Here is a 17,918-nt window from a genome sequence, read left to right as displayed (position 1 = left end):
ATTGACCTTATATTCCCCTTATCAAGATAACAGAATTTCCTTAGAAGTTGCCTTGGGCATTTCTGCAAGGTCAAAAGCACACAATGCACAGACAGGGATAAACCTACTTTGAATTACTGCATCCACTCATGCTCCAGTGGCTCTGCAACCCTGATGGCAACAAATGAACTCTGGTGTGCTGGGAGCGCAGCACTTTGAAAGCACAGAAAGGGTATGGTCAGAAAGAGCCCTGACAGGCTGTTAAACATTTACCACCCTGCCTGAGCACCTCCACCACTAACACAGCCCAGACAGCAGCCACAGAGCAAGGGGGCAAGCTGACAGAACCACATTATTGCAACCACGAATTCACACCTGCCAAGAGACAGCCCAAGCATTGCACTGCGTTGGTGTTTTGATAGAATGAACAGCACATTCAAGGCAAGAATCTCTCCAGGTGCCAGGAGGTTCTGAAGAACTGAAACAGTTTGTTCTTTATCTGAAATTATTTAGGGTGGGTTTTTTGGAAGCTTCATTTGGTCTAAAAATAAGTTCTGCTTGATGAGGACTCTACTTACTATTGCAAAGAGATACCTGAGAACCACCAGCAGACAAGTTTCTGTGCCTTAAATAATTTCTGTTACTTAGACACAGTTTCTAGTCCTTTTCTTTTGTTGAAATTATAGCCTTATTCATTTTACAGTACTAAATCAAAGGGCATACACACTCTGGAAGGGCAGCTAACCTCAGGGCAGTTTACAACTCAACCTCTGTCTCTGGGTAGCCAAGTTGAAAATCAGCAGCTATCATGAAAGCATATTGTAAAGCTGGGATACTGCTGTGAATTATGAAGCATATAATGTGTTTGGATAAATCAAAGGAATCTAAATGGGCTTAAAACAGCAAAAAGTAAAAGCATTAGGGCTTGTCTTCTTTCCCAAAATCTTCCATTAGTACCTTCACAGAGACCTGTTTTCTACCTCTCAGACACTGATTCAAAATTCCATTTAAGAAAATGAAGAACATGATCCTGCCATCTCCTCAAAGATTTAACTTTATGGTAGAAAGATTTTATTGTTGTTACTTGCCATTAAAGGTAATAATTCTAGTGTAGTTTTCTTTTGCTTGCATTCATGCTATTTTATTAATGTCTCCATACTAGCAGATAGCATTGCAAAAGGAATTCCAATTTTTAACATGATTATTAGTCTTCATTTTCATCCTCAAAGCTGGATGTTTTCTAAGGAGCTCAGGGAGGAGGAAGGAATAAGAGTCAAACACCACAGTCCATTGTTACCTCTGAGCACATACACTTAGATTGCTTTCCTTTGATGCTGCTGCCAATTTTATTCACAAGCATATAAAAAAAAGGTCATGACATTTAGAATTACACTGCTTTGGAAATTAAATGTTCCTTTAAATTTTTAATTTCTGAAAGTAATTTATCATGGAATAATATTTGAATATGGTTGAATGAATGTGTAAAGATTAATGCAAACTTTCTTCAAACTGCAAGTTCACAACCACATACGTTTAACCTTGTTGTGTAATCGGCATAAAAATGTTGATATGTGAGCTTGAAGAGCTGCATTTCCATTTTGCTGGAAGCACTTGCACTGTTATTCTCCTTAGTACTTTTCCACTGGCATGTCTGTATAAGGCATGAGGTTTAGCTCTCAATCATTTTCTACTTAACATTACACTTCACAAACCTGGCAACTAAATAAAGAGCAAAAATGAATCCAAATGGTCTGTAGAGTTTTTTCACATGGATTTTTATGTGAAAAATCAAAATACTGATTTTTAGGCAAATTCAGCAGCATTAATGATATTATTGTAGCATATGAGAAAATAATTTTGTGTGAACACTAGAGAAAGCACTAAGTTACCACATAACCAGCATTCTAGTCAGAAGCTCCCAACTCAGAGATTCGGGGATCTGATGAAGAGGAGATCACTGAAGTGCTGTCATGGCCAGGTGCTGGGAGTCCCTTGCCAAGGAATGGACTTGCCCATCTCACAAAGGGCTCATCAGATGGTTTAGGTTGGGCCTTTCAGATCACTGAACCCAGCACTGCTGTGTCACCTTAGCCACTGGTCAGGGCTTATTTCTCCAAAGCCAGCTGACACTCCTTGTTCAGCAGAAAAAGGAATCTTACAAAATGCAGCAGCCCACTCTTGAAATTTTTTTGTGGTCAGCAACTAGAGTTCATAATTTTCTCTTACACTAAGGAAAGCTGGCTGGGCCCCAGGCTGCAAAGGGCAGACACACACAGTTCCCAATCCCTGTTCAGATGCTGCTAAAATTGCACCTGCATAAAATTTATACTGGTGTGTAGAATTTACTCATGATTTCTCATGGAAACACCCGGGAGCACTTTGTTAGAAGACTGACAAACTCTGAAATATTCAGTTTGAGACTCCATTGCACTCAGTGGGTCAACTAAAGAGACAATGTCTGAAGAGACTGAGGAAGATAAAGGAAGTCTTTAACTGAAATGTAACTGGCATATTCAAAGATCCAGAAGAAAAGCAAGTTATAAAGCACCTGTGTTATTGATTATTGATTCTCAATTCCAAATACTTTTGTGTACATTTCAGTAAATAACAACAACAACAAAACAACAACAAAACAACAACAACAACAACAACAACAACAACAACAACAACAACAACAATAATAATAATATCCTTGTTATCCTTGTCACCAGGGAAATGACAGGAGCATTGCTAGTTCAAGTTTGGCCTCTTGAAAAGCCCTCAGGAAAGTTGCTCTGCAGATCACCCAATTCATTAAATTAATGCTTTGTTGGCTGGAGTTAAAGTTTGAGTCAGGCAAAACAAAAGCCTGGGTTTCAGAATGCATATACCCTGTCAAATTGCATTTATCAAGATAAGGGTTATTAGAATCTTTTTTCTCTTGTGTGAATGAAATTGTAAGCTTGAAATGTCACTGAAGATTTATTAATCTGATACTCTTTCTGATAAGGGCAAAGAAATAGAAAGGGCAGAGAAAAAGAAATATTTCTTGTAGCCTGATAAGGACTACAAGAAATAGAAAATATGAATAAGGCAATTTATCAGTGGGCATTCTGTAACCAAAAGACTCAAACCACACAAAGCGATAGTACAGTTATATATTGATTTCAGAACACTGCCATCTACAACACTTGGTCAGAGTTTGAGAGCTGTGCAGAAAAATGTTTGCAATTTTCAAAGAATGATACTAAACCTGAATTTTCAAACTGTAGGCTGGAGTAACACTTGTTCTAGAAAGTAGATGGGGGCCTAACATGAAAACTGGTGCTGTGCTAGAGTATACAATGTGTGCAGGGAGAACCACCAGCAGGACCATCAGTGTTTCCAGCTGAGGTGACAGGGCCTGAACCAACCGTAAGAAATGTTGTTTAAACATTTTTTCCCTGTTTCTGTGCCTGCTACCTGTAAAACATGTCCACAGCGTGGAGGAGAAAGAGTGAAGAGAGGTTCACAAATATTTTGGGTCCAACAGACCATTGTTAAAGCTTCCTGTTTGTTGTACTCCACATGATGCACAAGACAAATAAAAACATTTCACTACTCAGTGTGACAGAGCAAACCCTGGCTAATCAGCACTTGGGCTTTGTGAGCTCCCAACACAGGCAGGAGCCCACAGCAGCCACTGAGTTAAACCTTCTGCTATCCTGACAGAGACAGCAGGACTCAAAACCAGGCCTAAACCCAGGCTCACACTCACTGTGCCAGCTCAGCAGAACATCTGCACTCGTACCAAGGAAGCACAGCCACAGGAAACCAACTTCTTCCTTCCAAAGGACTTTCCTCATAGCAGGGAGGAAACTCTTAGACAGAGCCTGGCTGTGACACCTCTCCTCCTGCTGCTGGACTCTGCTTTCAGTCAGTCTCTTCTGACAGAACTAATTCCCTTTGGATGAGGTCACCCCAAGACAGGCTGTGCTTGCTTCCTCAGAAAAGACCTGGGGGAGTGAATGAGCTCACCAGGCTTTCAGAGCTGCAGAGAACTCAGCAGAGAGCTGGCAGGGAAAAAGGCCATTTGTGCTGAGACTCCAGCCTTCAGTTTGACACAGCATCGTTTGCAATGACTTTGTTATTGAAACAGATTTATACATGGACACAGATGTATCTGTCTATTCAATATATATTTTACTTCTAACAGTAATATTAATAACAGAGATGAAAATGATAATTTGAATGCACTACCTGTTTAGAAAATGATTACTTGTACCTTACCTCTTTTTCAGAATGCCTTACATAGAAAATAGGCCAGTTGAGAAAAGCCTTACATTTTTCTAAGAACATAGCAGGAGCCGAATCATCTGCCATGATTTCATTAACAGTTCAACTTACCAGTCTTCTCTGTCTTGTGTTTTAAACTTTCAGGTCCTGGCAGGCAGGGGCAGGGCCCTTCACATCGAGCTGTGATGGTTTTGCCAGAAGTACAGGCATGGAACTCCATCTTGCACTAGAAGCACAAAAAAGAGCAAGAATACTATTTAGGACAAGATATAAACATTTCAGCAGCTGTTGATTAAATGAGAAATTGTGTTATCAGTAATGACATTGGATAGATTGCAAAACTTAAGTCTCTACTGCAAATACTTTTATAAGATAACAGTGACTATTCCTAGCTTTTGTTGTTTGCATTACCTACATTTTAGTTCTGACTTTCCTGCAAGAGCTTTGTGCCTGTGTTGTTGCCCTTTCCTCAGTGGCTGCCCCAGGGGTATTTCCCCATTCTGTGCCCAGCAGCACCAGGGGCTGGACACTGGACTAATGCAGTAATAAAATGAAGTGAAAGAAAACAGCACAGAAACAAAAATGTTCTTTTTGGCTTGATACCTAATGAACCAAATTCAGCTTCATTTTTTGTCTTCAAGCCATGCTTTTACAAGACCAGAATCCAAGGGCTTTTGATACACAGGGGAGTGCTGCCTGTGATGCCCAGGCTGGAGCTCCTCCCTGCAGGGATTGCACCCTGCCAAGGATAGTGGGAATGCTGGCCTGTAAAATCCCTTTGATCTGAGTTTTACTGAAGATTATGATTCATTTAAAAGCAGGCCAACATGTTCACACAGTGGGACACAGTGTGTTTGGACACAGCTGAAGGACACAGAGCCTGAGACCATGGAGGTCCTGTTACCATGGAGGATGCAGTGGGCAACTGGAGCTCACTGGGCAGCAGCCACTGCTGAAACCCACAGCATCATCCTCTGTAATTCTGGTACAGGGGGAGCCAAGAGAACAGAGCAGGATGTTGTTACAAGATAAACACCTTCTGCTTTGAAAGTACTGCAAATACCTTGGCTTTGCCAGTGCTTTTGTTAAAAGGGCTCATTGTGGCCCAAGCTTTAATCTAGCAGCAGGGGACCATTCTGCTGTGCCTTCATCCCATTCTGTTTCCTCAACTTCAATGCATCAGGGTGATTCTGTGCTCTCTCTGATGTCCTGCCCTTCTCATTTAGAAAATGCAAGGCCACACACAAGCTTGCAAGTGCGCAAGCTTAGCTTGTACTTTACACCAATTTCTCCGAGACTGAAGGGAATATATGTACTTATTTTTCAACTCTTTGCTCCACAAATACCCTTTGCTCAGAGCACAAAAACAAGAGAGAGCACATCAGAAGGAAAGGAGGAGTAAGGACAACACCAAGTGCAGTCCTGAAGGCAATGACTTTCTGCAGCATGTTCTGATAGTCAATGTGTTATTGAGAACACAGGCATAAATCTCCTTCCTGCAGCTGGAGTTGATAATTTAATCCCTTACAGAACATCAATTACTTACATATTTTATTATGCATAATAAATGTAAATTATGTATCTAAGCATTAGCAATTATACTTCAAATACCAACCTTTAAGATGGCACCAGCCTATTTCAAACCCGTGCAGTTAAGAAAGGAAGAACTTAATACTTAGAAACATCAAGGCAAGTTTTTCCTCAGCTTTCCAGACAATTGATAAAAATGACACCCAAAAAGCTAAACACAAACTGCTTAAATGGGTTGTATTATCTGAGGGCAAGGAGGAGAGCCCAGCTTGAAGATCACAATGCTGCAGTCACATGTCAGTAAGATTACACCCAAGATTAACCACATTATATTCCCCATTTGCTTGTTTGGTATGTTTGGTGTTGGGGGATAAAGATTAAAGAATTCCATAATTTTAAATTTTAAATTAGGATAATATAACTACTTTTCAATACCTAATCACTGTCTGTAGCTCTTTATTCCTTCCCTAGAGGAAAACATGGAGATACCTTACTTTGCATGTGATGGTGTGCTTGCTCACTGCAACAACCTACACAAGTAGCTCAACTTTGGATTTAATGACTTTGCCTAAGCCTCACTAAGTGATATTCAGAGGCAGAGTGGCCACAGAGGATGCCATGTGGAGCAATAATGACTTTTTGGATTATTCTGCCCCTGGATCTACAGCATATAAGGAGCCTGCTGGCTTTCTCCAGACCATGGACAATAAAATGATACACAGTGCTTGGTAAAACTCTCAGTCTTTCACACCAAAGGGACATTATACATTTTGCAGACATGAGTCACAAAGCTCCTTGCAGTGATTGTGCACAGGACTCCGTGGGAGCAGCGCCACAGTTTGGGGCCAGTCCCCTCATTTCAGGGGACTCATTTTGCCACTGATATGATTGGATATGCCTCAACTCTCTGCTGATCTGCTCTAGCAGAGCTCCCTGGCTCGTGCAAGCTTTGTATTTTTCTGCAGCCTCCCTGGTGTGTGAACTGCATTTGTTTACTCTGAACCCCAAGGCCCACATAAACATCTCTAAACTATTTTACTGCAAATGGAAAAGCAGCTCTGTTATTTGTTGCTAAATGTATATGGAGATCAATAAAGTATATGAGGGGAGAAATGGTTGAACATATTCATGGAAAATTCATAAATTAATTTATTCAACTAAGATGTGGGAAATTACTGCAGAGTGTGTTTTGGTTAAAGTGTTCCCCTGAGAATCCACTACTCGTATAATGATTCCCTCTTTATTGTCAGTGAATCTACAGCAATGTGTTTTGCATAAGCATTCACATTTGAGGGAGAAAGAAAATAGCTACATAAAATTTATTCCTAGCTATTTTATTCTTGTCTGTTAGTCTCCAGCCTCCAGTCCCTGCTGGAGGAGAATCTAGATTTTTTTTGTTTTTAATGATATAATAAAGCAGTGTATCTCTGCCTTTATTCTGGCTTTCAACTTCTGGCAGCCAGGTTTTGATCTAACCTGCAAGGAAGTAATCCTGTGGAATAAGCTACTGTGATCTTTTCTGCAAGGGTGTATATTTGACTACTGAATGTGTTCATGGACAGCTTGGTAGAGCCCAGTGCATTAATGCTGTGAAGAGCTTTGCATCCTGACACAAGCAACTCATGGATTTGCTTAAAACCCAGCCAGGTACAGCAGCACATCCCAGCCCTGATGGCACCTTTCAGTAGCAAAGCAGAGTAATCGAGATGTCGCAGGTGCCCCAGGGGGCCTGGGACATTTTGTGTGATTGATTCACAAGCCAAAAATCAATAACTGAAAATTTCTTGTAGTCACACTAATACAGAAGAAAGTGCTAGGTTCCAAACTTGTGTTGCTTTGATAATTAATTTAATGTGAGTTAAACAGGAGGGTATGTAGGAATTAGCAGACAATATACATGACAAAGATAAACATGAAATCTCATTTGAGAAAGAGTGAGCACTGAATCAGGAGTTTAAATTTTATAGTATACTAATTAAACATTAAACTCCTGAGATATTACATCATATTAATGGCAGTGTCTCTAAACCTGTTGTTGAACAGTGCTCTTGCCTGGAAGACACTGCATTTTTAGCACCCTATAGCTTTTTACATTTTCACCAAGAATGATTTCAGTGCAGTGTTTGTTTTATGGTGCATCTTTTGTTCACTCACAATATGTCTCTTCGAAACTACACATACAAATAACAAAAGCTCATTATTTTCTACCTTATCTTTTACCCAGTGGCTGCCACAGGCAGAAGCTAAAATTTCCTAAAATTATAGCGTGTATATATTTTTAGTCCAGAGTTTCTTGATATCAGTAGTGTTCCCTACCTATCTGTCTTAGCAGATAATTAGAATCCATTGGAATTCAGACACCCCTTTGAGAGGGGTTGTTTGTTTACAAGCTTTAGAGCTGTGCTTGCCATTGCTTCCTTAGCTGGGACTCTTATCACCATTTTCTTTATAAGCCTCTCCTTCCGGTTTTCATCAGATGGAAAACAAAATACAGTATTTGGAACACACTCAGATCAAGTGTGTTTTTTCTTTTTTAAACTTGTCACAATAAAAAAAGGTTCAGTATCTTTTTGACAAATCCCAAAAAATATGTCACATGGCGCACTGCTGTTGCATCCTGCTGAACACATACATTCAGTTTTAATGGGAATTCTCCAAACTTTTCAGGCTCTGTAAAACCTGAAATCCTGAAATAAGGATTGAGAGACAGCAGTCAACCACATGAATTTGTGTTCATTAAAGAAACAGACTGTTTCTTTAATGTGAAGTCTGGAGGTGAGTCTCAGATTCTGGTCTGAGTGGGTCCTCTAGCACTTCCCCTCCCTACCCTGGGTTCTGCTGCCTTTTTGCTGCTCTGCAAAGCAGAGCCCCCCTGTCCTGAGTGCTGGGAAGGAGAGGGGCTGCCCTGGGACACAGCACCTCAGCAGGGCACTGAAGAGACGGGCCAAGCTCTGTGCCCAGGACTGGCCACTGGCCGCTTTCTGGTGGCATTAGTGGCTATTCCATGGCCAGACCAACACTGCTGGGGGCTGGTGCAGTCATCTCATTTCTCTGGGCACTCTTCTGCTCACAGAGCAAAGCTCCCCACTGCCAGGCCTCCTGTCCTGCACGTGCACTGCTCCAGGATGGGACTGGCTCATGCTATTAAATTAAAGGGAGGCTGAGGGGGGAAAAAAAATTATAATAAAAACACACCATTTTTTTCCTCTTACAATAGCTGCCAGGCGAGCACACTTAATCTTTGCAATAAAAGCTGTACAGAGATGTCTTAAAATCCTGGAGCTCTAATTAAGAGCTATGTTCTCCTTATGAGAATACATAGTTGGTGTTGATATTAATGGGAGTTATGCATGCATACCAGTGGTGGAATAAACTCTAATTAACACAACCAATCTATTGTGTAAATACATATTAAAGCCTTTTAAAAATGTGTGCTAGCTCTAGCTTTGAAGCAGATGTTACAGCTGCTATAGGCTCAGAAATTCCCCTCTCTGCAAGGAGTGACAAGAAGGACCTTGTTATATCTCAGGTAAACAACAAATATTTGAGAAAGTCTCTCACTGCACACGTAGCTGACAGGCTGGTGGTTCATAATCTACTAGAAAAAGAGAACAGCATCCAGGTGGAGGGTCAAGAAGAGAGAGACCCAGGTCCCAAGCCACTGATATTAAATAGGCTGAACAGATTTACGCAGCCAAATGCAGTAACACCAAAAGGTCTCACACAGCAAAGCTCCAAGGACCAGAAATTGGTCCACACTGCACAGCTCTGCCCTCTGCAATCCTGCAGCTCTAATGAGGGACAGCTGCAGGACTTTGCCCTCTGAGTAAAATTACCAGGGAACAGAAGGCAAGCATGAGACCCCAGCAATCTTTTAATATCAGGGTAAATCAGGCAGTCATATCAGCAACTGCATGTGCTCCAAGCACATGGCTCAGGTCCTTAAGATTAGAATTGCCAGGTTTAAGATTTTAAAATTATTAAAATTTTCAGCTGGCTTTTTGTTAGCTCACAGCCATATACAATCAGAAAGTGACATGTTTTTCACTATTACAGCATAATAGTGTTTAAACCACAAAGTACCATCTTTAGAGCAACAGGAAAGTCGGAAGGTTCATCTTCCAAGAAGAAACAATTGATTCTTGGGCTTCAGAAAAGAACAAGCTGAGTTGCAATTGGCAGCAATCATGCAATTCAGGATGGCATTAATTGCATATTTTGTGGCTCTGCATTATAATTAGAACTGTACACACCTCTCTAAAAATAGCCTTCAGCTTCTCAGGAGGAGAACAGAAGGAGCTCCTTCTTTTCATCAGCCAAAGACAGAATGACTTTAGAAAACACAGAGCTTGATTGCTCCATAGAGGGTCAGCTTTGCTCCTAAGCAGAGTCCATGACTTGATAAATAAATAAATAAATTTTAAAAAATCATAATCTAAATATAAAAGACTTCATTAAAGAAAGAAAAAAGAACAGTTTTCCAAAGTGACTGATGGCTGAAGAGTTAGTAGGATGACTGCTAGTAGGCATGTTGAACCATCTCAGTGTTTGACTGGCAGGGCAGCAAACTAAGCAAATGATCCTACACTTGTGTTGCTGCAAACTGCCCTTACAGCCAGAGCAGAATCAGCTAATTTGGGGACTTCTGGACAGACCACCGAAGCACAAAATTCTTTTTTAATACAAGGCACATTGCCCCAAGAAACAAGCAGCAATCAGCTCAATGTTAAGCAAGAAATTCTAAAAAATGCAGCTGATGGCGTGAGCTAGATGATATAGCATTCAAGGTCACAGCACTATGTGGAGGTGAAGGACATTCAAGGGACCATTTATTAATGCAATGTGACAATGAAAACAAATGGTTTCCTGTTCTGTGATCAAGCAAGAAATAGTTCCAGGCACCAAAATCTACTGCATCATAAAGAAATTGAACTTGTTTTCACAAGTAATTTAGTTGCCAGTTCTGGAAACACCTAGGTCAAGGCGGGGGGGGGGGGGGTGGGCATCTCTTGGTTGGTTTATCATCTTGTAAGAAATTTGGGTCTTTATTGGAGAAGTACAGACCAAGCAGATCTGGAATTTGACATTGAAGAATCAATTCAGAAGTTGAAACATTTGTGCAATGTTGATTTCAACTTTTCCTTCACTGGCTGATGAGACCATGGTGAGTTAAATGGGAAATGAAGACAAAGCACTTCTGTCCCTTATATAAATAAAGACACCCATCCTCCCTTCTCACTGAGATTTAGCACAAAGCACCAGCCTGGCTTAGATCGGCACCCTGCTCTCCTCCCATCCTCCTCCTGTTACACATCATGCAAAGACTATGGCACTTTGATTTTAGTGACCATTTCTGAGTACCAAGGTCATGTTCACACTCTGGGTACCAGCTGGTTCTTGTGCACAAATGCAGGAGTTGAGGTGCTGAGGAGATGATGCATAGTCACCCAACCCCATATTCTACACTCTGTATTCAGCCACAAAAGCTTTTTCTGCTAAATGTCTACTCTGCTGTCTCCTGGCAGGATTTGCATGACAGGTCACTGATGATGAGCATTTCCTAGCTGCACGTGGGAGTTTGTGCTTTCCAGTACACTAGTCTGCTGTATCTCAAGACATGGACTTTAAAAAAATCCCTTTCCTACTGCATTTGTTTTCTTCCATTTCTAGATTTATATTGTATTGCTTTTGCCTCAATGAAATTATTCCCTATTCTAATGCCTCATAATCATGAGCTGAGAGTTCATAGCTAATAGCACTATTCAAAGTGGAATGAAGCTACAATTTTTTTTCCCTTTAATAGACCAAAGCCATCTTAGATTAAAAGTAAAGAAAATCACAGAAAAACAATTGGAGATTTGGAGTGATCGATGCTGCTTGAAATGCACTTGCCATGTAATTGAGATGCATTCTCATTCTCATTCTGCAGCCATTTACTGATCACATGAGAACGATGATTTGTCATTTTTACTCGCTCCAAATTACTAAAGGCAATTTAATTTCTCTCATGGAGACGACACATCAGATAAGGTGAACATAATCAAAGGGTAATGATCTGTGGCTCTGCACACACTGATGCTCCTGTTACCAGCTAAACAACCACCTGCATATGGCAGAGGGAAGGCAACACCAGACACTCAGATCCCCAAGCACAGGGTCTCCACCCAGTCAATCACATTATAAACACAGCAATTTAGCTACACCAGTGACTACACCAATTTAGATTTCAGATGAGGCAATGCTTCATACCCATACCCATCTGTTCATACCTGGACCAAAAGCAGCAGCTGGTGATCACTATAAAGGGTAGGCATGAAGGCTCTCATGCAATGGCATGGTGGCAATATCCTAGCATCCCAAAAATCTATTGATTTGCCCTATCAATCAGAAATTGCAAAGTACTCTGTACTATATTTGCAGTTACTTTTGGGATGTCTGATGCCCAACAGGATGTGACTGGGGATGGATTCTGACCACTTACGGCTGTATGCACTAAATATCAGGAAAAGTCCATATAATATGATATAATATCAGAATAAGCTCAACCCTTGCCCTGATGTATCCAAGTTTACAAATCATAGCTGAAGAAAAGTTGCTACTACACCTGATTCCCCCCTTGAAATGTTGATGAATTAGTATTGAATTTGTTCTATGCTGCCCATTTCTTCTCTGCAACCTTTCCACAAATATTGGCTAACAGCTGGAGTATTGTTTTGCCCATCCCTGTTTTAGGCCAGGTTGCATGCGGCTCTGGTCTAGTGACAGCTGTCCCCACCCATGGAAGGGGTAGAACAAGATGCTTCTTACAACCCAAATCTATGATTTCTGTAGTCACAAAGTTTTGTGCTTCCCAGGGCCCGTGTTGTAAAATTATTGGGGAGGAGGAGGAAGTACCTGGAAACATCTCATAATCCATGGACAAAGGTCTGGGGGCTCCCAGGAGAGACAGAGAACAAGGGTCAGAGCAAGTGCTGTACTCTGGGCTCCAGAGCTCATACATCCTGCCCTAGCAAGGGTCTCTTAGAACTCACTGCACTTTTTTTCTATAAAATGGTGGAGGAAAAGGCTGGAGATACAGTCAAAGAAAAACCTGGCTTGTTTGACAAGTTGGTGGTGCAGTAAGCAGCAAACTCAGGAGTTCACTCATGCTGCCAGTCACAGGCCAACCATACCACCAAGACCTGAGGTCCTTCTGCAAATCTGGATACATCAGGTTTTCCAGCAATGCATGCTTGGCTTTCAAATGTGTCATCTTTTGTCTAACCAAACTTTGTCTTTGCATGCAAGAGGTGAAAGCCAGTTGGAGTTTTTCTGTTCCCAAGCAGCTCCTTGTTCCCTGATAGATTTCAGGAAGCCACAAGAACATTTATTCCTGCTCTCTAGAACAGCTATCCCATCCTATCCACTACATCTATTAGATGAGCTAGTTCACAGTAGGTTTGCACAGATTTCACTGATCATGATGTGGCCCCAGCAGTGTTCATTCCTTGTTACAGATGTATGAAATGTACAGTATCCAGCAAACTTCCAGCTCTGAGAGAGATTTTTTGTCTTTTGATTACAGACCAAGCAAATCTGGAGTGTAAGTACAAATATAAAATACTCAGCATCCTGTAGTACCCCTGCTCTGGTTGCTTTTAGATTAGCAACAAGACTGAAGTCCTAAGAATGCCAGCCTGCTTTTTAATTGACTTCTCAGAATTTTTATTTTGTAATCAAAACAAAAGCCAAACAATCTCCAATGCTAAGAAGCGCTGAAACAAAGCATTTGACAGTTACTGGCAAAGAAGCTTTAGGAATGTCTTTTGGAGCATAGCAACCAAGGGAGAGTAAGCAGGCTTAAGCTTTGAAGTTAAAGCTTTCAGCAATGTTTCTGATTTCTAAAGAATACAATAGAAACAACAAGAAATTTAAAAAAAAATTGGAAAAACCAAACCCCAGGCCTAGTTCAATGCTCACTGAATGGACTTGCTGTGAAAGACACCCATACAAAGAAAGCAGAATTAGTCTGTTTGCTTAGAAATCAAGTATCCACAGCTAATCCTTTTGCAGTATTATCCTGTTTTGGCCTTTAATAAATCTGCTTTAAATTAAAGATGTACCCAAGCCAAGAAACACCTCCTTTGATGTTTCAAATGACTCAAATAAGCTGTTTGCTAGAAAAAGCTCAAAATATGAATTCTAAAACTGAAAAAAATAAAAGTCCTTCTCCCATGCTACAAGGCTGGCACCTCTCAGGAAGGTCAGAGACCATTTAAAACCACAAATCTGAAGCACCTCAGGCATTGGTCCCTCTCGAGCCCATGCATTAGGGGAAAAATCCTGAAATACATGTCTCTTACCAGCCAGTTAGCCAAAAGCAGCTAACCCCCCCTTTTTTTTTTACATCGCATCACTGGAATACTGGGACATTACATCACATGACTGGAATACTGGGACAAGGAATTTTACAGGTTAACTGAAGGCAGGCATAGAGCTTGGAAAAAGCTTGGAACAAGGTAACTAAATTACTGCAAATGATATTTGTGTTTAAGGTTGTATAATGAGCTGCAAGCTGGTGCAATAAACTCTATGTTCTTGTTTCCTCTTCCAGTCTAGAACACAACTTTCAGTACTTGAACTGTATCAGATGACTCACCGTGTAAATAACAGTTTTCTCCTGTTTTGACCTTGACTGCAGAAAGACAGATTTTAAAAACAATACTGGTTTTACACACCTAATGTACAGCAGGCAAGTGGAACTAACACCAGCAGCAATCCTAAGGTTGTTCTGAGTGCAGGAGCGTACGTAATTGATGGGTTTTTAAGTTCCAACCATCACATGCCAATTTGTTTGATTTGGCAGTCACAACTGTGATTCTAATCAAGTTAGAAAAGCAGACCTGTGATTACCATCATCAAGATTGGTAGCTTTCCCAAAAAGAACAAATACTGTATTTGCAATCCTCACTTACTGCTCGCTTCCTTTCGAAGGGCGTGTTCTCGCCCAGAACCGTTCCTGGCACAGGGCAGGTCACCAGCCACAGGCAGCTCAAGGACATAGAGCTGCTCACACTTTGTGCTTCATGCTTTCATCACTCCCTTCAGTGAAAATTGTTGCAGCTTTGGGGGCAGGCATAGGAACTTCTGGGAATTTTCCATAAGCCATATAAAAATGCAGGTTCTGGAGGTGCCAGGGTCCTGTGCCCCTTCTCAGTGCTCTGAGTAACTGGGCTGGCTAAACAAGGGTAGTGATGGGAGAAAGCAGCAGCCATGAACCAGCACCCACTCTCACCAGGATGTGGCCATGATACTGGCCTTCATTTCCACTTTTCCTTCTGCCATTCTCAGCCATGAGACCTTGATCCCCTGCAGTCTCATACAGGCAGATGCAGCAATCCTTTTCCCTTCCAAGCATGCAGGCTGAAAGATTAATCTCAAATATTTTTTGGCAAAATTATTCAACCAGTGGGCACCCACCTTCTAGGTCTTCTGCACTATGAGCTGACACAGAGTACTGGATATTACCAAAGGAGGGGATTGCTCAACACATTTTTAATTTCATTCACTGCAGAGTTAGTAAATACCACTGTTTAAGACAAACCAAATTACAACTTCCTCTGGTTCCATGTAGTTTTCATCTATGTATTATTTTCCTTCTTAGTGCCTTCTGAATTCTCATTAACCTTTCTGTCAGGACTGCATTAAACATGTCCTGTTAATTCAACGCGTTTTTCAAGAAATCTGACATGGAGATGACAAATACTCATGTAAATAAAACCCTCTAGTTAATGAAGCGCATAATAAGAAACACAAAATTCTAGTTTATAACACATTTTATTTAAGCTTTGCTACACCAGTGAGTTCAAAAGTGAGACTGTCTGAATAGTTTTGGCATCTGTCCCTATGGGAGCAGAAGAAAAGGACATGGACTCTGAAGAAACCTAAAGACTTGAAGAACTTCCTCCAAAGCTTTACCATTTTTGTTATTCTAATATGATATTCTATGGCATACATATCTCCTAAATAAAACTCTTAACATACTACTCTTACCATAAGCCAGGGTAGTAAATTTCTCAATAAAGTTTATAACTTTGTTGGCATTTCTAATGAGAAGATGCCACCTTGATACAATACAAGGTAAGGAATAAACATTTGTATTCAAGTAGGTTTTGCGAGAGAAATATTGCATGTGCTATAAACACCAGAAAATACTTGTTAATCCTTAAAAAAATCCCAAAGAAGTTTAATTGACTAGAATGATTAATTGCCTGATGTACTACATCTATTCTCCTAAATATTTTTTTTGAAAAATATTCAGTAAGATAATTATGCAATAAAATTACCATTTATATGACTCCTTTCATCCACAAAGGCGTCAAAGTCCTATGCATGTATAAAGGTATAAATACACAGTACTGCTCAAGTGCAGCCAATCCTGCAGCAGGAAATATCAAATGCTCTGCACCAGCAGAAAATAGAAATGGATGCTCAAAGGGAGTGATGCTATTTAAATTCAGAGAGATGACAACACCCAATTAACCAGATAAGAGTACTAAACCTGCGCTCAAACACAGGGCTTCTTTTCAGACTTTTGTTTATTTCCCAGCTGCTGAAAATTAAGCCTTAGAAAGCAGCTTTGCTTTTCTTACATACCTCTCCTGACCAAGCAAGGTAGTGCTCAGAGCCTGTGTCAGATGCCCACAGATGCCCTTTCACAATCCACTGCTTGCTTTAAACATAAATCAACAAGCTTGTCAACATACTCCACAAACCCATGGTTTGCACACTACTGAATGGGTTCTTGGCAAGAGTCACACTTGTACCTGCATTAACTCAGCATGGCATTGAGTGGCACTAGGACTGGTAACAAAACTGCAAAAGGAATGGTTGGAACCAAATGATTTCAAGTTGGAAAAGCCCATGAGCAAGCCCATGTGAAAGCAACTCCCAAGCCTTACAGCTGAATTGCTACAGGAGTTTGAGAAAAGTAAAACAGTGTTCCCCCTCCTTTCTGCTAACAATTGCACATAATGAGCCACACGAATGGGTCAAAACTTCTCAGTTTTTCTCCATTTAACATACCAGCTTCAAATCCAACCATTTTACTTTAAGACAACCATAAAGTAGAACTGCAATGTGGGTCATGTCTGGACATTAGCAAAATTACTAAATACTAGGGCTAATACATTCTCAGTCTCCAGATGGCCACTGGGCAGATGAAGTTTGTGGCATAAATCTTCTCATTTGCCACTATAAATTCATCAAGCATGAGTGAAGCTTATAAGCAAAACTTAGATGTTATCTCCCACAGAACTCTTAAGGCTCCAGAAGATTAAAAATGTTTTCCTGCCATGACAAGTACAATGACCTCATAAATATTAGTAGACCTTTTGGCACTGGAAAATGCCATCCATTCCTGCTTCTGTGTAATATTACATGACTGAGCAAAAAAAAAAAAAATACAAGGATGTTGCTACTAAAGTTCACCCCCATAGAAGGCTAAGTAAAACTGCAGTCTGAAGTCATATTTTTGTGCTTCAGAAGTCCATGAAAAACATTTGAAGAGTGCATTTACCCTTTTGAAGGGGACTCAGCCCATTAGACTAAGATTTTTTTTTTCTGAAATAGTAATAGCTCAAGAACCAAAAGATCTAGCTAGATAATAAATGAGTATTTTTTCACATAGTATCAAACAGCCAGTTATACACCATTGATATTTGAACTGCTTTCTTTAGAGATTTATTTAAACTCCCTTTGAAAGAGCTATTTCCTAGAATAACACAGCAAGGCTCTCATGTTTAGTACTGTACATTTTGTTGACCAGTTAGTTACTCATCTATTGGTACATGCACTTATCCCCCATTTATGTGAATGCTCCATTTGCTCCAAATGGCTGAGCTCAAAGCTGGTTGCAGCTGCTTGTGATGTTCCAGACAAAACCTTCCTTTTTTCCCCCTCACAGGTCTGCAGCATTCCTGAATGTCCTTAAATAGAACTCAGAAATTACATTTCTAAATGACAATTCATGACACCTCCTGCAGAATGTAACAGTATTTTAAATTCCTACTGAAGCCTCACCAAATTCAAAGTCAAAGATGAGTGGTTTTTTTTTGGAACCAGTTTCTTGAGCTCTTCCATACTGAGCCTGGAAATTACTTCTTGCAGGAGAAAAT

The 17,918-nt window shown here is 40.5% G+C and overlaps 1 protein-coding gene across 2 annotated transcripts in view; it reads right to left on the bottom strand.

The window, feature by feature from the left end:
- Window positions 1-17,918, bottom strand: part of SPOCK1 (SPARC (osteonectin), cwcv and kazal like domains proteoglycan 1) — a 273,294-nt gene that overhangs the window by 54,339 nt on the left and 201,037 nt on the right. For both annotated transcript variants that reach the window (XM_038150666.1, XM_038150667.1), the window contains one exon: window positions 4,345-4,459. In XM_038150666.1, the coding sequence (XP_038006594.1) occupies window positions 4,345-4,459 (115 nt within the window). The remainder of the gene's footprint in view (window positions 1-4,344; window positions 4,460-17,918) is intronic.

Source organism: Motacilla alba, chromosome 13 (genome assembly GCF_015832195.1).
Source record: "Motacilla alba alba isolate MOTALB_02 chromosome 13, Motacilla_alba_V1.0_pri, whole genome shotgun sequence".
Taxonomy (NCBI): domain Eukaryota; kingdom Metazoa; phylum Chordata; class Aves; order Passeriformes; family Motacillidae; genus Motacilla; species Motacilla alba.
This window is presented reverse-complemented; position numbering and strand designations above follow the sequence as displayed.